The 25,437-nt window shown below is 37.0% G+C and overlaps 3 protein-coding genes across 3 annotated transcripts in view; 2 read left to right on the top strand and 1 right to left on the bottom strand.

Annotated features, from left to right (window-relative positions):
- Positions 1 to 11,855, top strand: part of LOC130696592 (putative histone-lysine N-methyltransferase PRDM6) — a 40,516-nt gene extending 28,661 nt beyond the window's left edge. Inside the window, exons 9-10 of the mRNA XM_057519682.2 lie at positions 9,690 to 9,773; positions 11,389 to 11,855. Coding sequence (XP_057375665.1) covers positions 9,690 to 9,773; positions 11,389 to 11,612 — 308 coding nt within the window. The 3' untranslated portion in view covers positions 11,613 to 11,855. The remainder of the gene's footprint in view (positions 1 to 9,689; positions 9,774 to 11,388) is intronic.
- Positions 11,856 to 22,562: 10,707 nt separating this feature from the next.
- LOC130696661 (transmembrane protein 170A-like) lies at positions 22,563 to 23,600 on the top strand. The gene is made up of 3 exons (XM_057519766.2): positions 22,563 to 22,975; positions 23,037 to 23,142; positions 23,201 to 23,600. The coding sequence occupies exons 1-3, from the start codon at positions 22,852 to 22,854 to the stop codon at positions 23,394 to 23,396; spliced, it is 426 nt and encodes a 141-aa protein (XP_057375749.1). The 5' UTR covers positions 22,563 to 22,851; the 3' UTR covers positions 23,397 to 23,600.
- Positions 23,601 to 23,634: 34 nt separating this feature from the next.
- Positions 23,635 to 24,903, bottom strand: LOC130696646 (DNA-directed RNA polymerase II subunit RPB3-like). The gene is made up of 5 exons (XM_057519751.1): positions 24,723 to 24,903; positions 24,305 to 24,651; positions 24,185 to 24,247; positions 23,980 to 24,126; positions 23,635 to 23,920 (listed from the first exon to the last, which is right to left on the bottom strand). The coding sequence occupies exons 1-5, from the start codon at positions 24,806 to 24,808 to the stop codon at positions 23,739 to 23,741; spliced, it is 825 nt and encodes a 274-aa protein (XP_057375734.1). The 5' UTR covers positions 24,809 to 24,903; the 3' UTR covers positions 23,635 to 23,738.
- Between the last annotated feature and the right edge of the window lie 534 nt (positions 24,904 to 25,437).

Below are 25,437 nucleotides of genomic sequence, written 5' to 3' on the forward strand. Positions count from 1 at the left end.
TGTCCGTTTGGGGTCATCCTTTGATGGCCGGACATTGTCCAATCGAACAACAACTCGCTACACGTATATAGCCTATAGAGTTTTACAATAATTTGAATTGTTTTTTGTTTTTTTTTTATGTCGACCTGATGATGCTTTTCGATCGTCATTGTCAAATCGAACGAGGGAGGTCTCGCCAAAGTTGTTATTATTATTATTATTATTATTTTTTTAAAAAAGCATTCGGGCAATGAGTTGGCATCATTTTCCATTCATTTGACACGTTTGGCTATTTACTGTCCCGTCACGCCAATGACACCTGTGAGTGGCCTCCGGCCCTCCCTTTCCAGTTTTCACTACACACAAAAGATACACTTCCGATGCTTTTAAAGAAATAATTGTATCAACTTTTCTTTTTGTTTTTTTTTTCTTCTCATTTTTTTTTTTTGGCTTGCTAATATCAACTTGAAAAATTGTACTAAGTCTTAACTATTTTTTTTTCTTTCTTTATAATAAAAAAAAAAATTCTAATGGCATTTTTTCGTTAACCGGTTTGTCTTTTTTCGTTTCTTCTTCCTCTTTTCCTTCGTCCACAAACGGATGAAGAAAAAAAAAAAAAAAAAAAGGAACAGGAGAACTACACAAAGAGAGAGATCAATAATTGGACTGTGGCTTTAGGCTACGTGCGCATTACATTCCTTTTGAGCTCGTCTAAAAAAGATAATCATAAAGACGGGCAGCAAGGCCAAGATGGCAAGAAAGAAAAAGAAAAAAAGAAAAAAAAAATGTTAGGCAGCAAGTGCGCGCTGATCTTTGATTGCCGGTCCTCTACCAAGTCGAGGTACGAACGCGAGCCGACGGTAGTTTGAACCGCCGTTGCGCCCCCCCCCCTTTAAAGAAGACGGTGGCGCGCGTGAATTTTCTTATGATGAAGCAGTGGCTGGTCGACCTTTTGAACTCGCTACTATCCCGCTCTAGGACCTTTATTTATTTATTTTTTTATTTTTTTTTTTTTTCCCTACTTTTCCTTGATGCGCCTATATATAAAGATGATGATGATGGAGAACAGAGAGAAGGATCTAGCGCATCCGGTGTGCCTTATTACATTTTTATCATATTTTTTTTTAATTTTTTTTTTCCTTTGCTTTCTTTTTATTATTATTTTTTTTTGTTTTTGAAAAAGCCTTTTTTTTGTGGAGGGTGATTGCTGTTTAGCGATGGCTTTTTCTCTTTACTGTGACGTCCGTTCGTTTTCTGTGTGTTTTGAAGATGCGACAGGAAAGCACGTGAAAACAAGAGCCATCAAGCCTTGAGGCTTTAGCGCTGCTGGCCTTCTTCGTGAGGATCAATTGCGCCAAAAGTGCACCATTAAATGTTGATTATTTTCGAGCAGGACAGAATGATTCCGAGAAAGGGAAAGAAAAAAAAAGAGAGAGAGAGAGGTCTAGATTGAAAACTGGGGAAAAACGGTTTGTCGTGATGTCGCGCGTCCCGTGTCATTTTCCAGATAAGTTTCGGCGTAACGATGATTGTCGCCCGTCTTTTTTTTTTTTCACGACGATTCGTGGTATGTCTGATCTTCATTGCCGTCGCATCCCCACAAGTTGACCTCTGCGGAGGAAGCCAACACTTTTTTTTTTTTTTTTTTTTTTTTTTTTTTCTGTTTCATGTGCGCTATTTCTAATCTGTTATATTCTTATCCACCGACTTTTCCTTCGTCTTTTTTTTTTTTTTTTTTATTTATATTTATTCATTTTTTTTTGTGTGTGTGTGTATGTGTGTGTGTGTTAAATTTCAATTGAAAATTTCACCTCGTAGCAGCAAAAACAGAGGGGGTTTAGACGGAATAAGAACACACACACAAAAAATGAAATGTAGGAGTCTAGCAAAGGGATGACGGCTTGTATATAACCTTCTCATCCATCAGCCGCCAGTCGTGCAATTATCTAACTTTTTTTTCTTTTCTTCTTCTCCCCCCTAAAGAAAGCTAACGCACACATAAGCCTTTTTTTTTGGTGTGTGTGTGTGTGTGTGTGTGTGTGAAATACTTCATCTTGAGCATCTTCTTTTTGTGTACCAGTTTTCTTGAATCTTCGCTGTCGGATGCTCCGGTACATTCCCCCCCCCACTCGAAGAAAACAAAACAAAAAAAAAACGCAGCTGTTATTAAATGAAAACACAGAGGCTGAAGGATAATTTGTAGACGTCCAACAATGGTTGGTAGCGTATACACAGCAGTATATTCTTTTCTTTTTTTGGGTTATCTGTCCGTGTGCAGATTTTCATCTTCGTTAAGTCGCTTGATTCATTACTCTGTCGACCATTTTGCTTGGGTACCCAGTTGAAATCGCTTCGTCATAACTGATCCCGTATTTTCTTTGTTTTTGTGTGTGTGTGTGTTTAAACAAACGACGTGAAGTTTAAATTTAGTAGAATTTAAGAGAGAAAAAAAAAAGAAATCCGACAACGTCCAAACGATTTGTTAATGGCTTTGTCGTGGTATGTTTTTAACACACACACACACACACACCAGAAGTGAAAAATTAAGGGAAATATATAAAGTTGATATTAGTACGGGTGGTCCTAACAGTAGTAAATGCTATTATTCGACGCTGTGTGTAACTCCGTGTGGTTTCGAGTGCAACATACGAAAAGAGAAACAGCTGCTGGGTCAATCGAGTACATATATATCCCGAACGATTATTAATCACGCTGTCGAGCCCCCCCCCCCACCCGAACGGCAGGATTTGCTTTAGGGTGGCCGTGACGCAACCCTTTTTCTTTTCTTATTTTTTTTTTTTTCTCTTGCAACGGGGGGAAACAAAACAAAAAAAAAAAATTGTGTGAGCTACCGCGTCGTTTGGGGAGTGCATTTTTAGTCTATAAATATTAATAAGGGAAATAACACTCAAAACAAATAGGCTGTTGTGTACTGCTTTTCTTTTTCTTTTTCCTTTTTTTTGCGGCCCATATTTGGAGGCTTTCAACAGACTCTGTTGTTGAAAGAATATCAAAAGATCGGGGCCATCAATCATTGCAATAATAGTGTTCCCTCAGCTGCAAAAAAAAAAAACTGTTTAACAGACACACCTGTATGCCTATCAAATTCGTGATGGCTATCAATTAAAAACCATCGTGATAGCCAAAACGATATTGATTTATTTCAATTTGCTTTTTTTGTTTTTGTTTTTGTTTTTGTTTTGTTTTTTTTTAAAGAAAAAATATGGAAAAATGTTGATCAAACAGTGGGATAGCTCATCTATTTTTATCCCGAATGAATGCTGTGGGATTCCCTTTTACTTTTTGCTTTCGTCGTAATTCATTCAAAAGGCCAATTTTTCTTGATTTTTTTTTTTTATTTTACGATTTCATTTTGTATAGCCGGACGATATAGCTTTCGCCGCTGGCGCTATATCGATGGCTCCGCTCTCTTTTCATTTCTTATTGAAAAAAAAAAAAAAAAAAAAAAAAAAAAAAATCTTGTTTAATGTCTCTAATAATAATAGGTCGGTTATTTAGGATTTATCGTGTCGTAAAAAGTAAAATTCCGGTTCAGCATCACCGTCAACAGCGGCCGAAAAAACAAAAACAAATGCCTATCCGCGTCATAACTATATAAGCCAAAATATATAATAATAACAGCTTCGTTTCATTTTTGGTATAAACTGCGCTCGTATAGATGGATCGTTTAATATTATTATTTATTGAGACATTTTTAAATTATTATTTTTTTTTTACGTTCTTCTCTAACGGAGAAAATTGATTGATTTTCGCGTGATGTTAATATGTATATGTATATATATTTTTTTTTTTTCTTCTTGAAAACCCCCGTTTCGAAACACGCGCCATTCGCTTTGTAATTAAAAGGGACATCGTAAACAGGTGAGGCGACATTGTTTCAGAAGCGACGTGATTGGATTACATGTTGCCTCTGCGGAAACAGGGCAAAACTTGATTTTTTTTTTTTTTTTTTTTTGAAAACAAAACACTGATGAGAATCTTAACGCATTTCCAGGCACTATTAGGAGTTGGGGTCAGTTCGATTCACGATAATTTCCTCTCCCTCTCGACGTTCATATCCCGACAACTCGTTTTCGTTTTTTTCCGTGCATCTCTCTCTCTCTTTAAACGAGTCCCTAAATCTTCTAGTCCGCTAAGTTCCTTTCCGACTAATCCCAACCCATTTTCATACGATTCCAGTTTCTTTTTTTGTTTCTCAGTTTTTCTCGGAAATAGAACAACGGAATATGAAGACGTGAGATTAGGATTCAATTCGTGGAACGGCTATTTCCAACTTTAACTTGATTTTCAACGTACAGCCTCGTGGCACACGCAATTTCCCGTTGAGCACGTCGTTGTTGGTACAATGGATTTATTTTTTTTTTCACGAGTAATCTGGACCAACAGTTGACAACATTTCGTTCTCATCGCCATTGTCAGTTCAAGTCCGTGAAAATAATTGGTCATTGCCGTTTTTTTTTTCTATTTCTGCGTACGTGTGTGTGTGTCTAAAACTTGCGCATCCCTACGCTCCATGGGACGGAGCTTCTGATTCCATCTGAATTTCTAATTTCTGCTGATCAACTTCTGTCGAGCAGAAGAACAAAGCTAACCTCAAATCATTTTTCGTTGAATCCTATCGCCTTTTTTCCTCCCAAGTTGCGTTTCATGGTTTCTAGTCGACTCCATTTTGATTTATTTGGGTAACTTTAATTTTGAATGAAGTGAATGTCACTTGAATGACAGACGAAGTGACGATAGGGGTCCACATTATTTGCGCATTATAACACCAATCCGAATTCAAATGAGATAAAGAATACCAGTGGCTGTTTCGTATACAATTCTAGAAAACTTGTTGAAAGCCAAAAACGAGAAGGAGGGGGGGGGGGAGGGGGAGGGAGGAAAAAAATATGAGAAGTTACTTTGCAATTGTCTTGGCGCCTTGGTTTCCCAAATGTCTCGATGACAATCGGCGATTTTCTCAATTATTTGATTAGGTTGGTCGGTGATGTTTCTAATGAGGTCCAACTACCTTTTCCCTTCTGGTGTGTTTACACCGTTAGCTGAACCTGTCGCGATGGGAGAGATTGTTGGCCTTACACCTTCAAAAGGCAACCATTAAAAATTGAATTCCAAAAAAAAACGACAAAAAACTGACGCGAAACGGGGATAACATTAGAGTTAATAAGTAGTGGGTGCGCCATAATTACAAGTACGTCAAACATTTTCGTATCAAAGAAACGAAAAATGCTGTCGCGCTTTTTGAGTTACGTTCGCATCGAAAACTCGTTCATCTTTTATTGTTGTTGTTGTTGTTTTGTTTTTAAGGCGTTGCGAACAAGATGGACAAGATCTCTGTTGTTCCATTCGATGTAAGCCGGATACGCTGGGAAAATTGAAATGTATGTGATTGAGATATTTGGTTTCGAATCGAAGACACAAGGGCCGGCAGAGTCACGAAGTCACGATCTGCGATCATCGTCCAATAAAATTCGAAATGAAAAGTTGTTGATGTCTACGTGCGCATCGGATGACAATCCAAGTTTTCCCATTTCCATGGCAGACAAGAGATAAAAAGAAAACTTGGACATCTAAAACATCTCGAAACAAATGCGATGCACAACTTCTATTTTAGCTGTCGATTGAAAACAAAGTTTCGTTTTTTTTTTTTTTTTTCAATTCTTTTAATCTACCCGATCTCTTCAATTCTACCACAGAAAAAAAAACAAAACAAAAAAAAAAAAAACTCTTTGCGGTACATGTGCACAGAAGATACATCGCGTACATATCGGGTCACATGTCGTGACGAAAACACCCGAAAAATCTGTGCAAGATCCTTTTTTATGTTTTTTTTTTTTTTTATATCGAAACTTTCTTTTTACTTCTTAGCATTTCATTCGTTGGCTCCGCAGCAATAACCTGATCTTATACCTACTATACAACCCGCTCAAGCACAATCGTTGAGCTTATTTTATTTTATATTAAAGAAAAAAAAAAGGGGCATGTACACACTTTGAAAAAAAAAAAAATAAAAAATAAGAAAGATAAGAAATCGTGAGCTTCCATCCAGCAGCGGGAGCGGTTCGGTGACAGGTTTTTTTTTTTTTCCCCTTTTCTTTCTTCTCCTAAGTCTGGAAAACAAGCGATTCGATTCAAATTTTTAAATAAAAAAAAAAAAAAAAAAAAAAAAAAAAAAAAGAAATGCGTTGTTTATTATAGATCGTGTGTATATGCACGTAGGCTATATATATATATATATATATATGTGTATAGTACAGGTGTGTAACAAGAGTTCCATCGAAATGCTATCGGCAAGCACAGGCTTTTTTTTTTTTTTTTTTTTATCGTGAAAAAAAAAAACTCGTTTGAATCGATTGCAGCCGAACGCACAGAACAATATGTATGCATTATATATATTTTATTTTCTGTTATTATTAATGACCTTGATCCGTCATATTTTTCTTTTTTCTTTGTGTGTGTGGCCGTCATGGCGGGGCTCTATCGGCTTCTCTTATGAACTCTTCTGTGCGCAATAGGAACAGGGCCTTTTCTTTGTGCCACACGTCACGCCAAGACACTTTATCACCTTTGTGGCCATCTTGCATTTTTTTTCTTTTTTTTTTCTGACTGACAAGTCGGTGTCTCTCTCTCTCTCTCGCAGTAAAGGAATACGTAATTTATTGATTTGATATTCATAAATAATAAATGCCTTTGTTGTCGCGAAAAAAAAAAAAATAGTCACACAAATTCAATCTAGAAAAGTGAATCAACGTCTACCCACATTTTTTCGCTTTAAAAGGAATCCTATTTTTTCCTTTCATAAAGTGCGTAAATGTTGAGACTGCTTATATTTATAGAGGCCTCCACTTGTTGCACTTTTCTTTTTTTTTTTTACATATATATATATATATATATTTCGGAGGCAAAGTTTGTGACGTTTCAAATGTTTAACGCAGCCGTGGGCTTATCACAACATTTTTAAGAAACGAAAAAAAAAAAAAACAAACAAAAAACCTATCGCTTTCGATCGTATTCGTCCTGAGACAAAGAGAAACCGCTAGGGCCGTCGAAAGAAACAAAAAAAAAAAATGGGCATTTTTCTTTACCCCCGTCTACGAACCGCTTTGTGACGTATGCGTGTCCATCACTTGGAAAAGCTCAATGTCAATGCCCAGTCCGTTCCAGGTAGCCCGTCCCCCTCCGAAAATTGAAGTGTCCCTTAAAAACATTCTCTCTCTCTCTCTCTCTCTCTCTCTCTCTCTCTCGCTCTTACCTTTTCTAAATCAACCTAAAAAAAAAAAAAAAAAAAAAAAAAAAGTTGATGGTGGTACAATGAAACCCATAAGCTCTCCCGGAGGGTTTTTTTTTTTTTTTTTTTTAGCGGGGCGAAAAAACAAATCAATCCACCTAGCGGGAGGACGAGAAAAATCGTAACGGGCTATCGAAATCACAAATAGCAGCCACAGTAGGAGAGAGAGAAGGAGGGGGGGGGGGAGGGGAGGAATCCAAAGAAAAATGCTCTATACTTGTTTTATTATTATGATTTCTTGTAACGTTTGCGGCGGTTGGTACGTGGGCCCGATGTGCTCTCTGCCACCGTATCATTTCCAATCCGTATTTATTGTTATTGCGACTCGGCGGTGTACGATGAGGCATTCCTATCGAACTAACAAACGCACAGATCCTTCAGTTCTTTATTCTTCCCGACCACACACCAAGGGCGGAGGATTTTGTTTTTTTTTTCTTTTTTTTTTTTAATTTTAAATAAATCCCGTAAATAGCAAGTAGTCATATCCGCCCGGATAATACGTTGAGACGGAATGCGTACTGTCTATTCGTCCGTGAAAGGCTTTTTACATTTCATTTTTGCTTGATTTGTTTTGTTTTTTTTGTTTTTTTTCACGATCCATCAAAATCTACCGTTTTCCCCCTGTGTACGTGGCGCAATTCCCGCACGCGCCCTTTGATTTCGGGGTATCTGATATTTTTGCACGCGCTTCATTAATTTGTGTATGCGGCATTAGCATAAGTAAACATACGTTTGCCATCAAGGTCCAGCAATCAGTCTGCCACGGGTTATCGTAGGCTGTAAGGGCGGTACTTACATTTTGAAAAGAACAAAAAAATAAATAAGAAGCTGATTTTCTATGTTCTTGTTGCGAGGCTTTTGAAATAGCTCCCGGTGTTCCAGCGCGCTCCCGCGGCATACAAAAAAAAGAAGCTTTTGAAATTTGATTTTCCCCTTTTTTATTTTCCCTGGGAAAAAGAAAAAGAAAAAAAAGAAAAGCGTGCCCGAATATTCGATGAGGATGTTCAATTAGCCAACAGGAAATTTCGTGCAGCCTTTGGCTATTGTTTTCTGTATACCATTAAGGAAGGGGTTGGAAGAACGGGCGGGGGGGGGGGGGAAACAGAAATTCACAAGATCGTTGTGAACTATAAAAAAAAAATTGAATTGATAAACATTTTCCAAAAGGATTGTCGGATCTTGTAGGGGAAAAAAAGAAAAGAAATTGTGAACACGCGTTCAATCGGATTCCCTATTGTTTTTTTGTTTTGTTTTTTTTGGAGGCTTCCTGGACGGATCTTTGTGTGTGTGTGTGTGTGTGTGTCGGCTGCTGTGCCGACCATTCGGATGTTACTAAAATAGAGAGATACGCTACTACCGAAATGCTTGCCGTAAAAATCGTAAATCATTTTGTTTTCCTATTTAAAAAAAATAAAAAAAATGTTAACAGAAATTGGTTGGCGACGACAGTTGGAATAGTGTCTATAAACGCGTGCGCGCCTAAAATCGGAAAAATATCTACCCATGGTGCCTCGAAAAAAAAAAAAAAAAAAAAGAAACGTTTTTACGGGACTTCCTGGCTTTTTTATTCGAAATATTTTTCTACGTTCGTATAGCATTTGTCGGCAGCGGCTGCTCATCTGCATATATCCGATAAATCGCCGCTCGGAAATTGAATATTCAATTATTCAGATGAACATACAAAGGGGGGGGGGTGAAAGGGAACAGAATAATATTGCCTCAGTCCAATGCGTTCAATATGAATTATACATCATCCGTTTTTATAACGTGCAGCTTGGCCATCCCCACTGTTGAAAATCTTATTCGTGCAGTAGAGAACGAAAGACAGAGAGAGAGAGAGAGAGAAAAAAAAAACAAGAAGCAAAATAAATCGGTGAATTGCTCTTTACACAAAACGTGAAATTGCGTTCTGATTTTTGTTTTCCATGTTCCGCGAATCGCTTTCAGCTTTTTTATTTAGTAGGAAACGCTAATAACTAAGTTGAATCATAACAATCATAATAAGGCAATTTCTTATTTATTTATTTATTTTTTTTTTTTTTCTTTCGTTTGCTCTTCTTTGGACTATTTTCGTCTGCAAATCAAATAGAATTTCGTTCGAACCATTACGTTTTTAAGTTCCAGGTAATGCGTCCAATGTTCGCCCTCCTTTTTTTTTTTTTTTTTTTTTCCCTTCAATTTGTCGGCGGGTCGTTGAATTTCCACGTACTTTACAAAGCTTTTCGTTTTTATTGAGATTTAATGTGTGTCCCTTATACATGGAATCGATAATTTTAGTGAATGAATTGACTGTTGAAAACAAAACAAAAAACTAGTCTTTTTACTTACCGGTAATCGTGTTTTCTTTCTTTTTTTTTTTTTTTTTTTTTTTTTTCGGGCTCTCCGTGGATTGATTGATCAGGTGACAAGCCGCATGCCTGCGAGTTATGCAACAAGCGTTTCGCCTTGGCTTGCAACCTTCGCGCCCACATGAAAACCCACGAAGGTACGTGTCACTAAAAAGCTATTTTCGATTCAAATTGCCTTTCAACCCCCCCCCCCCCCCCTCTCTCTCTCTCTCTCTCTCTCCAACCCCCCGGTTTTACTTGCACTAGAAGTTAAATAGATGAGTATCCCAATCAATGATTAACCTCCTTTTTGGCAGTGTTTTGCCATTTCTAAAAGGACATATGCAAAATAGGTTTTTTTTTTTTTTTTTTTTTTTTCAAATGACGCGCTCCAGATGGCGGCTGTTATAATTTCCCTGGTCGTTTATCCTGACCGCTTTTCATTTTGCGACATCCTTTCCATCTTCCCCCCCCCCTCCCTTCTTTTTTTTTTCCTGATGCTCAATTGTTTCGTAGTAGCATGTAATTACGTAGAACGTAATTTCGCTCTACGACACGACCAAGAAAACGTCCCAAATTGTTTTTTTTGTTTTTTTTTGTTTTTTTTCTTTGGTACTTTCGGGGTGGAAAAGATGTTTCTCTTCAAACAAAAACAAAAAAAAAAAATGTTTGGCTCATGCACAGCTGTGTTTAGTTCGACTGGGCTCCCAACCCCCCCCCCCCCCGCCCTTTCTCCAGTTGACACCGAGTCGACAATTCCCAGCTTACGGAATTCTTACGTTCACCCTCGCTTTTTATTTTATTTATTTTTTTTTTGGTTTAAGACCGAAGAGAAATGATATTCAAAAATGAGGCAACTTAATTTAATTTTTGTTCAAATTCCTCGCACGATGACGGCAAGGACAGTGAACCGCACGCACTGAACTTGAAGACGATTGGAGTTCAGAGGGTTTTTTTTTTTTTTTTTTTTTTGTAAAGGGACGCATGAAAAAAGATACAGGGGTCGTAAAATCGGAAGCGCTTGAGGTGTGCAATAAAAAAGAAGACGAAGAAAAAGAGAAGCCGTACCTTAGCAAGACGACGCCTGTTGTAGTATATTCTTTTATTATAACCGTAAGCGCAGCGTAGTATCATCATTCCCCTCAACCTGCGCCCATCTCTATATTTATACGATATTATATTTATACACGTATATCATAATAATACTAGAAAAAGAAGCAAGGAAAGGAAAAACAAAAAAACTTGTGATGGTGTATCATTTCACCCCGGTGTATCATCATCATAATAATAAAATTTAAAAAAAAAGCTTAAGAAAAATGAACGTAAGAGAGAGAGAGCGAAAAGGGGGGGGGGCATGTATGCGCACAGTAGTAGAGTATAGTAGTAGCATTATTATTATCTTGCGTATGAAACCAAAGAATCTGTCATCATATCAAATATTCTTGTTGTTTTTTCTGAACCCCGCTCTCTGTTGCGCATATATGGCAGCATCGACTGACACGCCGGCTATATATTACGTTATTTTTTTTTTTTTATATATATATATATACAGTATATACGAGTTGAATGAAGAAGAAAGAAAAATTCTTGTGCACGAGCTTCGAAATGTTGCATACCTTTTCGAAGGCCACGTATTCTATGGCCTGCGCTATCCAATAAACTTTGAGGGGATCAAATAAATGATTGTTTATATTACGATGTGGGCTATTATTGATGGTATTCAAACAAAAGAGGAGTTGCTGACGTTTTTGATTCTTTTTTTTTTTTTCGCAGGTGAGCCCCAGGAGGAGTGCGCCCGTTGCGGCAAGACGTTCCTGATGCTCGTCGGCGGTAGCGGCGGGGGGTCGCAGGTGGGCAGCGACGTCACGGGCCTTTGCAACGATTGTTCGGGCGCCACCGACAACGACAAGGAAGAGTTGGAAGAAGATTCGGATGCTGGTGGCATCAGCGATGTCAGCGCAGATGGAGACGTCGACGTCGATAACGAACAAGACTAAAAAAAAAAAAAAAAAAAACGACAGCGAAAAAGCATTTTGCCTTTGCTGGGAACAAGCAGAATTTTTGTTTGTTTTGGAATTGAATCGATGGATATTAGAAACGGAAGCGTTTTAGGTAGGGTCGATTTTATTTGATGAAATAATTTAAAATGTTGGAAGATATTGTGCGTTTTTTTTTTTTTCTTTTTCAATTATTCATTAGACGGTATTAATGTGTCCCCTTGTTTCAATTTCCATTTTCTATCGGCTTCCGTTTAAAGCCTTCTTCTTTTTTTTTTTAAATTTCGTTTAAACGCAAAACAAACATTAAAAAAAGGTAAAACAAAAATAAAAAATGACTATAATATGCGTATTGTTAGATTTGATTTGATTTGTTTTGTGCAAGCCCACGGTCTTATTATTTTCACGTAAAAACAACACACATGCCCACTATGTTGTAATTCGTTCGCGTTCGTTTACCAATCACAATAGAAGCCCCCCCCCCCACCTCTCCGCCCAAGCTGTTTGTTTAATATTATTTACTTTTCGCCCTCCCATTTTATAGACGATTTTAAAATCTGAAATGACATCCATGTCAATCTAGTCAACAGAATTTCAATTTTTTTTTTCATTTGATGTAATTATCTTTTTTTTTTTTTTATTTTTCAAAATTTTCTTTTCCTGTTTCGGAGGGTTCCTTTTTGTTTTCCTGTTAGTTTGTTTTCTCATTGTAGAATTGTTTTTTTGTTTGTTTTTTTTGCATTTGTATTTGCCGACCTATATAAAAAAAAAAAAAATTATCTAGAGAAAGAAAAATTAATCAATTGCCAATTCGAGGGGGGGGGGATTCAATAAAAAGAAAATAAAAATGTCTGCGACACTTTTGAATAATAATCAATGATTCATTAATATACTCGTGTGTCTATGTATCCCATGCGTTCTTTTTTTTTTTTTTTTTTTTGTCTGTGTGCGAATGTTCTTCTCCCGTTGTTGTTGTTATTATTTTTTTTTAAATATTGTCTCATGATCTTTTAAAATATTTTTTCCCCTCCTTCCCTCTGTGTAGAAATGACGTTCCAATCACCGATAGACACGGAGGCAATAATAATACACTAGCGTGATTGACAATAATAAAAACCCGTTTTCAGTTTTTGTTTTTTTTTTTGTTTTTTTCTAAAATCAAATGTGAATAGCTTAGCGATACCCTTTCAGCTGGAGAAAATGTTTGGCATCTTCCGTCAAACGTATCCGAACGGAATAGAAATTCGGGGACGTAACGATGCGTCTAAATATCCTTAATAGACAAAATTGATCAAATTGTTTTGCGTCAGTTTTTTCCTGAGTTATTCGAAATTCGGGAGACATGCGGGATAGGAAATTGATTTCCCAAATGCCAATGGATTGGTCGAGCACGCAACTACCGATAACCCAAAAAGAAAAAGTTTTTTTTTAAATCAAAATCAATTGATAGAAACTGGTTTGAATTTAGCGAAAAATGTCGACTCGGATGAACTAATACAAATTATCTTTCAAAAAAAAAAAAAAAAAAAGGAAAAGGGCGCGCGCTTTTTTTTTTTTTTTTTTTTTTTTTTTTTTTGAAAACACCAAAACGCGGCGGGTGGGGGCGGCTTCCAATTGCCTCCCCAACAGAAAGGTTTTTCTTTCTTCTTGATGATGATGATGAAATGAAAAAAAAAAAAAAAAAAAAAAAAGAAACGAGAAAAAGGTTGTGGGGTTGTGTCGGCCAGCCCCGACTTGCGGTTGGGTAGATTCCATGCTGGGCGCTCTCTCTCTCTCTCTCTCTCTCTCCCTGTGATACAGTGACGCGCGGTGTGTCCGTGTTTTTCTTTCCGGCTTTTGTGCCGAGTCACGAAAGGCCAATTTACAAAAGTTTTTTTTTTTTTTTTTTTTTTTTTTTTTTTTTTTGGCATCTCATTTCGATCGTGTATATACAGCGCCATTGTCGCCGTCTTCGCTTTTAGTGCGTAACGTATTACTATACTCATCGATACAAACAAGTTTTGTTTTGTTTTTTTTTTTTTTTTCCTTTTTCTTTTTTCACAATGCGTTTCGGCCGCTCGGTCTCCTCCTCCTTTATATTCTGATGTTGTTGTTGTTGTTTTTTTTTTTCTTCTTTCCCTTTAGCGGGCGATTCAAGTAGCCACTACCAGTTTTTTTGTGTTTTCATCTTTAAACAATAAAAAATCTTTATTATTCAAACCTCAAATGTTTTTTTATCCCAACGTATACCGTGTGTGGCTTTAGCACAAGAATCAAACATTCCCTAAAAACGCCCCTTCTCACGTTTCTCGTACGTCATCAAACAATTTAATCATTTTTTTTTTTTGTTTTTTTTTTTTTTCAAAATAGAAAGAAGAAGAAGATGATGAGGGAGAAAAATACGGTGGATTCAGCCCAACAGGTTCTTCGTTGTTGCGATGCTCTACAAAGTTGGCCGATCGAAGGGACACACGCGAATGGGAAGAGAACAAGAGACAATAGAAACGGCTCTTTTATGTTCTTCACAAGCGGCTGCTCTTGTGCTACCATGTCCCACTTGGACTCTTTAGTCTATACACAATCGAATATTCAGTCTTTCATATATATATATATACATATACATTCATCAATTTTAAAAACAAAATAAAATAAAAAGGCTGTTGAATGCTATCGTGACTCCGCCCTGATACGCTTCTATATCTCTCCCTTTTTTTCTTTTTTTTTTTTTCAATCATTCAATTTTTCAACAAAGAAAATGTTTGAAAATTAATCTTGTCATTGCAGGGTGAAAAGGGATGCTCTTATCGGTTGGCCCCTCTTCTTCTTTAACGTTCACATGCGATGGAAGACGGGAGGCAGGAACAAAATAATAGACCAGGTAGGACAAGAGTCGTGGTCATGGCATATTATTCCAAGTCTTCATTATGATCCACATTCCGATGGCACGACGAAAACAAAAAATTGAATTCAATAACTTGCCATTAAGGCAGGGAACAAAGCCAGAAAGAATGTTTGCCATGTTTTTTTTTGAGTTTTATTTTCAAAAAAGGGAGCGGTGGCCTTTATGTGTCCGCATACAGTGACGTGTCTTTTGACTTATTTCCTCATTATTATATTGCTTCTGAAAAAAAACAAAAAAAAAAACATATATGGACGTTCATTTTGATCACCGAGGACTGTATTTTGTCCTTGTTTTTTCGGTATGCATTAAAAAAAAAAAAAAAATTAACTGATGTTTTTGGCTTCTGTTTGCTTAGGCACGCCCCTCCATCGTAGCAATCAATTCGAATTGAGAGCATGTTCTTGTCTACAACTCAAACGAGAGAAAAAAATTTCACGATTTGTTTTGTGTGGGATTTGTAGGCGGAATACAACCCGATCACGGCGTGAAAGGAAATGTTTTGGCCGTCAATGCTTTTTTTTTTTTTTTTTTTTTTTGAAGGGGCGTGATATTCTCCGCCTTGGTTCCAACAAAAAATACGACCCCAAAAAGAGAGAAGAAAAAAAAAAGAATAAATAATATTTTTCCATTTCTATAAGAGATGAATAGGCCGCCAAAATGGGAGGAGACACTTTACAACAGCAACAGTAGCCCAAAATGCTGATGAAAATATTTCCCTATCAAATGCAGTTTGTTGAAAACATCAAAGTAAAAACAAGAATCGAATCCGATCATCGATACGAGGGCGTAGTCCACTGCATCGGCCGCTTAAATTCGAATCTATGCGTGCGTGTTTATACATGTTCTGCCAGCGCGAACAGACGTGACATTAATCGTTTTTACATTTTCAGGAATTTTAAATTATCCTGCATTGCGCAACTGTCAAAATGTCGCCAGTGTGTCACTTGCTGGGCTGCTTTTAAAAATACGACATTATAGTATGCACAGCGTGCATTAAAATAAGAAAAACGAAACTAATACGATGAACACCTGGTGCTTTTAGCTGCCACCCTATAAGAACGTAAGAGAGGTGCCGACTATTATAGATATTACTTTACGTATTTATATGACCCCACGCCAAAATGGGCCTCACAGCCCTTCAATGTCCCGACAATAATGGCTTTTCAAGTGGCTTGCCTCCGCTCATCTTCTTCCTTTTTACTAAGACAGATTATAACGTTTTTCTTTTCCTGCTTTTTTTTTTTTTTTTTTTTTTTTTTTTTTTAGATCTGATAGGATTCCAGTCGTATGTGTCGCTGTTTATTATAGCCTACAACGAATAAGAAAGACCTTTCTGACGTAGAGCTTCGCAGCCGATTGTTAAATTTTACAAATGCATCTGTGTAGTTCATGGATGTGACTATTTCAGCCTCGTATTAAAACTGGAATGGATGAATTTATTGGATCTCTTTGCCCGCAATCGGTGCATGTTTTTCCTCGCATATTTCAGGTGTAAACCATCGAAGTAAAGCATACACTAATAACAGTAACGATGATGCTGGTATGATTAGGAAATGCACAAAGTCGAGCGCTGTACGTCAAAGTGCGCAAATACGGCGTACAGCGAAACGCTTTTACTATTTGCATATAGCTGATTAGCATTCACGGCTTCTTATAAAACTTTGAAAAGCATTTCAGCACTTTTGCTGACCAATTACATTGACTAGTCCATACTGAGAAATGGTCACTCGTTTATAGCGATAGACTGACCTTATTCAATCATTTTGATTTGTTTGGAATAGTATGTGGAGGAGGAGGTCCATTAAGTGTGTAATCGCTCCAATTTTGCAAGCAATTCGATATGTAGACACTGCTTGAACTGGCAATGAGGTCAGGAATGGGATCGAACCTCAAATGCGATAAATACATTTTTGGTTTGTCTTAAATCGCTCCTATAATATGCAAAGCTAAGGTATTTAGGCTTTCGGCTTGGATAGTTAGCGTATGCCCTAATTAAGAGCGCGAGCGATAAGGTTGATATACCAAAACACACATAAATTCACCATACGTATATGCATAAAACAGGTATTATATAATACATAGAGGCTAGTTTGTGTGTGTTATTTCAATCGCCATTTAAAAACAGACACTCAAACGCAATTTTCCTTATTTTATTTATTTATTTTTTTTTTTCGTTTTGTTTTTGTTGGGCTCAGATTAATCGACAACAGTTGCACGCAAGCCGGGAGGTAATTGCAATTATGTTTTCATCGTCGCATAGGACTGTATGTGCTATTAAACGGTCTCTTTCTGTACACGGCCAGCAATCACGTCGTTATGAAATAAAGTTATTACACCGATAGGGGATATGATGGCCTTGATTCAAACGGGATTTAATTTCCCATCAGCCTCCAATTAAAAATGAAAGTAGACTAGTACGCCCAATTTGAAATCTCTTTTCTTTTCTTTTTTTTTTCGTATCCTTACGTCATTTGTCGGTATTTTATAAGCATTTCCAACCTAAAAGGCTATTGCCATATTCATATCAATTTATACTTTCGGGGTATATCTAATCCAACCGAAAAGGGGTCATGGGCGTGAGTTAGGCCTTGTTAAAAGAGAGGCCTACCAATGACTTCCTGATCTCACATGTCCTCGTTCATTACTTTAAGTACGACCTGACTATCACCCACTAATTATTGACAAAAAAACAAAAAAAAGGAAGCCTGCAAAGGGCATACGTGGATGGGAAATAAAAACAGGTCATTTTTACTCTCATCAGCCGCAGATCCCTGTACCTTTTTTTTTAAGTACCTGGGTGGGTTACACGTATTTAACCACCAATATGTACGAAGGGGGAGGTTATGGTTATTAGTTGGTCATCGATTGCAATATGCTTCCGCGTGACGTAACTCCTATCGGTTCCTCTTTTGCGTGTTTAACACGACAACGGATGGGAGGGATCTGAAAAAAAAAGAAGGGGGATTTTATTTTATTTTATTTTTGTTTTTTTCAAATTCTGCGCGCTCTACAATCATTATGTATATTTAGTTATAGAGAGACAGTTGCCGCTTGACTTCCTTTCATGAAGGGGGTTTTAACCCCTGCTGTTTCGTATGCACATTAGCCGTTTTACGATGCGCGGAAAAAAAAGGCTCTTTGCTACGCACCCTCTGAGTTTGAAATAAAAAAAAAAGGGTCGCTGATAATTATAGTAGGACCCAATAAATATATTTTGCCGCTGCCCTTTTTTGTTCTCTCTGTTTCAAATGTTTTCTCTCCCCCCTAAAAAAAAATACGCTTCAGTATTTATTTTTTTTTTTTTTTTTTGTGGCGTTGGTTTCGCATCGTGTTACGTACACAATCCCCTTAAAAAAAAAAACAGAAAAGGGAAGTGTGATTATATCCTGTTTTCCTCGCCCTTAGGGCTGACCATTCCACATGATTATTGTCAATTAAAGTCTTTTTTTTTCGGATATCCCGCCCGACTATTGATAATAACTCGTATATGAAATCCACAGGTTAAGAAATATTTATCGTGCAAACATTTTTTTTTTTTTTTTTTTTTACAACAGTAGCTCTTGAAATCCTTTTATTTTAAAGTGGGTATACATGACATACGACAACTGCCACCGTTCTTCCCTTTTCTTTAATACACGTCATAATGTTTGTGTTGGTTCTTATTTTTTTTTTTTGTTTTTCAATCCTACTATTTTTTGAATACATAATAGCTATGCCACACGTTTTTCCATCCGTTTATTAGCGGAAGACGACGATTGGTATCAAGAAGAGGAATATAAATAATTATAGCACGTCCTCTTATTGCTACACACCTACGGCCAGCGCTTCATCTGCTTCTTTATATAAACAAGTGCGGAGATGTAGAGCAATTATTTATTACGTTTTGAAGAACACGACGTCCAACTGTCAGACAGTTCGCACGTTATACAGCTCCCTTTTCCATTTATTGTTTCCTCCTCTCTTTCCCTGTTCATGTTGTTGACACAGTTGTTATAGAAGAAAACCTAAAGCTGGAACGAATAAAGGAGAACGAAGCTGTCGGTCCATTCAACTTATGTTAGGAATCTGGCCTTTTTGTTTTACAGAGGACGAAAAAAAAGAAGAGTCCCGAGAACACTAGATGACCGATAATGTTGATAGATTACAATAACAGAAGAGCAAGAACTTTTTGTTCAATTTTCCTAATCCATTTTCTTTTATGTCTTTTTCATTGATCAGATGATATAATATAGGCTACTGGTTGATCGTTTATTACTGAATATAGGAATTGACCTTTAAAAAAACATGTTTTTAATATTTATTTATTTATTTTTGTTTTGTTTTTTTTGGTTAAAATAAGGATGATTCCAGATAGCCATGTTTATCAAACTGCTGCACGGAACGCTGCCAATTATAACGATAGCTTCGTGATAGCTCATTTTTCTGGAAACGAGTCTACGGTAATGTGGTCCCGAACTTCCGAGAACTGCAACCATAAAAACTTGCTCTCGATTTAATTGCCATTTACATCTCATCCTTTCAACAATTGTTAAGATTTTTTTTGTTCTTCACTGTTCTGATGCAATCACGGAGATGTTTACTTGGAATTGAAAAAAAAAAAAACCCTAGAAAGACATGGCAATAGCCTTTTATGCCGTTAGCTTCCAACCAGTTGTTTTCATCTGTCTCCCCGTTTCTTCAAAATTTTGGCTTGGATAAACTTTGTTTCAAATGCACGATCTCCGTCAGCTTGATCTTCTTTCATCTTTTGCTGTCGTCATAACCATCCGTAATATTAAAGAAAAATTTTCCCCTCAAGATTTTGTATATGCCCGTAAGTGATGTCGATCATAAAACATTATACAAGCATATAAGAATGATATGGTCTCATAAAAATGAACCAAAAAAAAAAAAAAAAAAAAAAAGGAGCAAAAGAACGCATGAAAACAACTGATACCTTTGTGACGTGGGTCGCGTCTTGACCGCGAAAGAGCATTCGAAAATGATGGCAGACGGTCATCATCATCGTACCTGGGCAGCATCATTTTTCAGCCTGTCCAACGATTCGCCGCCATTTTTCAATCGTATTCTCTTCTTTATTTGACAATAATAACCATAATGGGCATTTGCACCGGCCCTCTAGAAAGTGGTCTGTTATATGCTCCCCTATGTGTACGTACATTTTTGTGTTTCTATCCTTGTCCTCTTTTAGATTTTATGGTCATCTCTTCGCCGGTATATATTTTTTTGTGTTTTTTTTTTTTTTACAGTGGCTACCCTTTACATCTGTTTTCTTTCACGTAGCGCATTTTGATGACACCCATCGCAAAAGGGAATAGCCAGCTATAGACTATAGTTATACGATTGACATTGTCGTATTCGAGTAGATCAAGTCAGTAGTTTTTTATTTGATTTTAAAGGAAATTTGTTTCGTTTATCAATTTCGATGATACATGTGTTCACATGATTATTATACCTGTTCTTGTTTTTCTTTTGTCTTCTTTCCTAGAAACGAGATACACCCAAGAAAGTTGAATCAGCCATGCGGAAAAAAAAAACTTGACCATATCTTGTCTGTGTAACGAAACGAGTTACAAGTGTAATGACACATGAAGCATATAATACAGCAGTGCGTAAAAAAACGGGAACATCCATAAATAGCGAAGGAAAGACAGCGTCAAGGACGATGAAAAATAACGAACGAATGTCGATCACCTTAATTACACGCCAGCATATCATATCCATAGAATTTCAATAATTTTTTTTTTTTAAGGCACAAAAACCTTGATTTCACCTCCAGCCGATCGTATACATACATGTGCATTAAACTTTATGAGTACAAAAATGTAGCTAGCCCAATATCACGCTTTGTTTGTTGGGCTCCACCTGTAATCAAATCAAATGGCTCCATATAGGAGAAAGGTGCGGGGCGAATCGAAAAAAAACAAACAAACAACAACATTGGGATAGAGGGACTAAACAAATAGACGTCTAGTATAAATATATCCAGCAGCTTTCTGGGTCTGCAGCGGTAGATACAAATCAACAGTTTTGCCCGTACAAGGGAAAAAAACAAAGAAGCCAGACTACATCTACTGGAGTCTGCGCCGGCAGTTACCGATGGTGGGATAGTTGATTCTATCGTCCATGGCGAGGAGATTATTAATGAATTTCAAATAGGACACACACTGCTAACACGCTGAGCATCTTTGGCCTTGCTGGCGATTATCACCTGCGGGTGAATATGTATATAGTAAGAGGCTTCTATGTATATGTACGTTGATTATTCTAATACCCTCTGTCTTGCTGCCAGACGCCAGCACACGACTCTAGCGAACGAATCAGTTGAATTCTTAAATACCTTATGAGATAGAAGCCCACCTTTTTTTTTTTTTTTTTTGCATAAATCTCCATATCATTTATTTTTCTTCTTCTACGTCTATCTATTTGCTTCGCTCTGTTTGCTACTGGAAATATAATAATGCAATAGAAATATACATAAAAAATGGAGACGTCTACAGTCGGATCGTCCTTTATACATACACCCTTTCCAGTGATTACCATTGATTACCTTTACCTGGGCATTGGGTACACTGTATCCCATATGTTCGAGGCACATCTCTGTTTGTAATGTATTGCTTCACGACTGACTTGTATACGCACCTTTTGTGGGTGATGCTTGGTTTACTCCGAGACAATCTATACGTGTCTTTCTCAAGGAAATGTAGTATAACCTTGGATCCCGACTGTTGAGTGTTTCTTTTACTATTCTAACAATGCACACTGGCGTTTAAAAAAAAACCGACGTCTTAAAATAGAACTCTTTTTCGTTTTCTTTTTTTTTTTTAAGTGTAACTAATAGCATCAACTTATGCTGGTGGTAGTACACAATGGTGGGAAAGCTGTCGATCCGAGTCGGTGATATAGCCAGTAATGCATCCAATCGATTTAAGGGGGGAATGGCCGTGTAGTGATTTGAACGCTATAATAGCCCATATGTACACATAGAATGGGGAATCTACGTGTATATAAGAGCATATCGTTATCCCGTCCGGATGCCGTCGTCTTTCTTTAAACAGACACTGACGGGGGCAGCAAATGGATTGAAAAAGCTTTTATTATATTGAATTGTTTATTCATGGGGTAACGCTGTAAATGGTTTACAGGATGCAAAGGTAGTTTCTTATTACTCTGCGCATTCATAGACATATAGACTCTAGGTGAGCGATAAGGACGTGTATAATGGCCACGAAGGGAGAAAATGGGAAACAAAATTTTGACGAAGAGGAAACATCTGACTGATCCATCTTAATACCACCTTTTTTGGACGTCAATCATTCTCTGTAAAGCCGACAAATCGGTGCTTCTAGATGGTGATATCCATCATGTACGCGAGGCGATGCCAGTAAGGATGATCATCAGCCGCATGTGTGTGTGACATACACGGGGCTCAGTTTCTATGGGGACTGTTGGCTTTACTAAGAGGTGAGTGGAACGCTCAATTCCTTATTGAATTATGCGTATCAGAAAAAAAAATGCTATAGTAAAAAGGTTTTGCTATGGTTTGATTTTGGAAGGGTGATGTTTGCGGTGTATTTAATGGTAAAATTCGTGGATGAGTTCAACTATGAGAGTAGCTTCAGGTTCACAGGAAGACGGTTTTTTGCCTGTTTTAATTTTTAATTTTTATTGATTTTGACCCACGTTTAGATAGGATACCGTGAATAGCTTCATCACACTGCAAGAGTTTTTCCACATTTTATCATACACCCATGCCATCTAATGAGTGTTCTCTGAACTTACAATCGACACGAAATGGTCTTTTGGCATCGCTTTCTGCCAAAGATACGAACTTATTAGTTACGATCACAGATCGACATTAAACGCATTAAAGTAGCATTTTCCCCCTTAATATTTTCAAGTAGTTAGAGGCAATTTATTCAATTTAAATTGCGTTTCGGCGTGAATGGAACAGAGAAAAAACTAAAAATCTTAATACTAGAAAAGTTTTTGGTCTGTGCCACCAGAGCTCAGTTCTATCGCTTATCTTCTGCTTATCCGTCATTCGTTAATTGTATTGAATTGAATAGTTGTATTTGCTTGCAGTTGCTACTTGCTAGTGCCTGTCTTACTAATTGGACGGCGATTGAAGTGTTTGAGCTAAGCCACAAAAGAAGAAATAGGAAACTATAGATTTCAAGTCTGAATCGAAATTCGAAAGCTTAATTAATTGTCACAAATTTGGGAAATCTCTTGGAAGTTCTTTGTTTTACAAGTGTTTTATGATGCCATGACGGTGAACTTCAGTCGTATTGGGAATTCCACATGAATCCAAACGAGCAGAAGCGGGTCGAAAAATAACACAACTTCAGCTTGAAAATGCAGCTCACCATGATTCAAACTCCAATATCTTCTGATGGTGCTCAGTCAACTGGTTCTAATATGGACTTCATACTTGAGAAAATTTGGAACAAACCAAATGCACCCCTGAAAGAATTTTTTGGTAAATAAATTCAAAGAACAAATCATTTTGTTTAAATTTACCCATGCATTTTTCTTCTTAGAAATGTGGTATAATGTTTTTTTGTGGGCCATGTTTTCTTCTATCTTCATTCATTCTGTTGCTGCCATAATTGCATTTCTAACCTTAAGGAAGCATGCGGTTGGGAGGTAAAAATGTTCACGTCTATAAATTAATGACATTTTGAAATTTGTATTCTATTAATAGGTTTTACTCAATTATTATTCTCTTGATGGGAGTTGTCACACCTCTAACAACTGGGGCTGTAACAAGTGCAGTTGTATCATTTGTATATGAAAATTCAGGACTAGAAATGGCCAGGTGGCATGTGGCATTATGGGGCGTTGGACAAACATTCTGTGGAGCATGTTTTGGATTTACGAGAATTCTTGCAGTATTATAGACAACAATGGTTGTATACCGTCACATTCTGTATATTTCTCAAGTTGTATAGTTTATTAACATAATTGATGCCTTACTAAACATCTAGTTAAGGTGGAATCTGATAAAGGAAATGTGCAGGTGTTGAAAATTTTACATAAATTTACTGCTCTATTGTTAATATTTTTATTGTAATAGATTCTTTAAAGTAAACAATTGTTTACTATTCATAAGTCAACTAAACTGAAATGATATGTTACTCCTTTGTTGAACTTCATGTCATTGTTCTAAGTGTATTGATAATGTTTGGATTTCATAGGTTGAGCGCATCATTTCAGAACAATTTACTTGAAATAAAACCAAGTCAGTTAATGGCAAGAGCATCATTCTGCACTTCATGGCTCAGTTGGGTTTGTAGATCTGAGAGCTTCTTCTTAAGGATAGCAATCCCCATCAATACAATGTTTTCTGGGCGGAGAGATCCGCAGGATTCTACGTTGACAAAAAATTTGCTAGGTTTTCCATCAGGATCGTAAGGAGCTTGATCTGTGCAAAACAAAGTTCATTAAACACTGTTTTCTCCAATATCTCCCTTTGAAAATTACGTTGATCCGTTTCACCCAGCTCAGTATATTCGCTCCTAGGCCACTCTTCAGGTTTCGGAAATAATGTATGCCTCAATGCATTGTCAGGATCATATTCAAAGGCAACGCCAGCAGTTGGATTCCATTTGGCATGCTCTTTACCAAAACCTATAAATAAGGTCATATCACAATCTTTACAACATTCACACAAGCATGAACAATTTACCTTTCTTTGCATATGCTCTCATTTTGAGTTCCTGACCTTTACGTAGCTTTACAATAAGGATTTCTAAAACAAATTTAGTTAGAGTACTATGTTTTCGTTACATAATGTTTTTTCTCACACCATTATCATTGTCATCTGGTTGTTCTTCATCTCGTTTTGAGGTGGCTGGCACTACTCTAGGATCAGAAGTCTTTAGATCCGCAGTTGTTACATTTCGTGTGACATCCTCTGTACATTTCACATCTAGTGTAAATTCCACTGAACATTCAACACAGAAGTCTGGGCAAGTGCAGTCTCTTGAATACTGCATCTTCTCAACTGTTTCATCACTAGTCAATGGAATGAGGCCCACACGATGTGCCAAAAATTCATCAAACAGGACAGTTGAATTTGCTTCAAATTGCACCCAATCAATTGCTAAAATAGGTGTCTCAGCGATAAAAACTCTTCTCAGAGAATTTGCCACACTGTCACAACAAAATGTAAAATTATGCAAACAGTAGTTTTCACTAGGAATGTAAATAAACCAAACAAATACCTAAGGTCTGTGTCTGAGATCTGAAATTTGACATTTTCCTCAGTCAGTTCTGTCAACTTAAGATTTGGCTGGTTGGCGTAGGGCATTCTGCAGTATACACCTCAATGGTGTAAATGATTTGACAATCAAAACAATATTTTAAAACAGGCTTGCCAGTCTTAGCTTCCAAGCCAGCTTATTCAAGGTAACGACGCCAGTAATTTAGAATCATAATTTTGGAATTTAAAAAAAATCGATTATGGTGTTAACGGATGTAAAGAATTATTGTTTTTCTAGCAGAATTAAATATTTTTTCAAACGTTGCGTTTACACGTTTTAAAGATGTTCTTTTAGAAATCAGGAAGCAATTGTAGCTTCATTGAAAACTTGCTGCACAATTCTGTAACCACTAGATGGCAGCACCTTGGAGGATGTTTATCTAAGTGCCACCGGGCCTATTTCTCTAGTGAAGCAGCGACAGACTCTAATCATGAAGCTGTCGAAAAAAAAAAAAAAAAAAAGAAGTTGTAAAACTACCGGGTACTGGCTCGTAATTTATGGTAATTTTTTTTGAACAGAAAATCAATATTTTTAATACGTGAAAGTGATAAAAATTAGTGTCTGTTTATTTACTTCTCATAATATATCGATTGCCAATAGACCAATCATGCCATATATCGATTGCCAATGGAGACCAATCATGCAACGGTGGTCTGGACTTTTCGTTTTGGCGTTG

Source organism: Daphnia carinata, chromosome 5 (genome assembly GCF_022539665.2).
Source record: "Daphnia carinata strain CSIRO-1 chromosome 5, CSIRO_AGI_Dcar_HiC_V3, whole genome shotgun sequence".
Lineage (NCBI taxonomy): Eukaryota > Metazoa > Arthropoda > Branchiopoda > Diplostraca > Daphniidae > Daphnia > Daphnia carinata.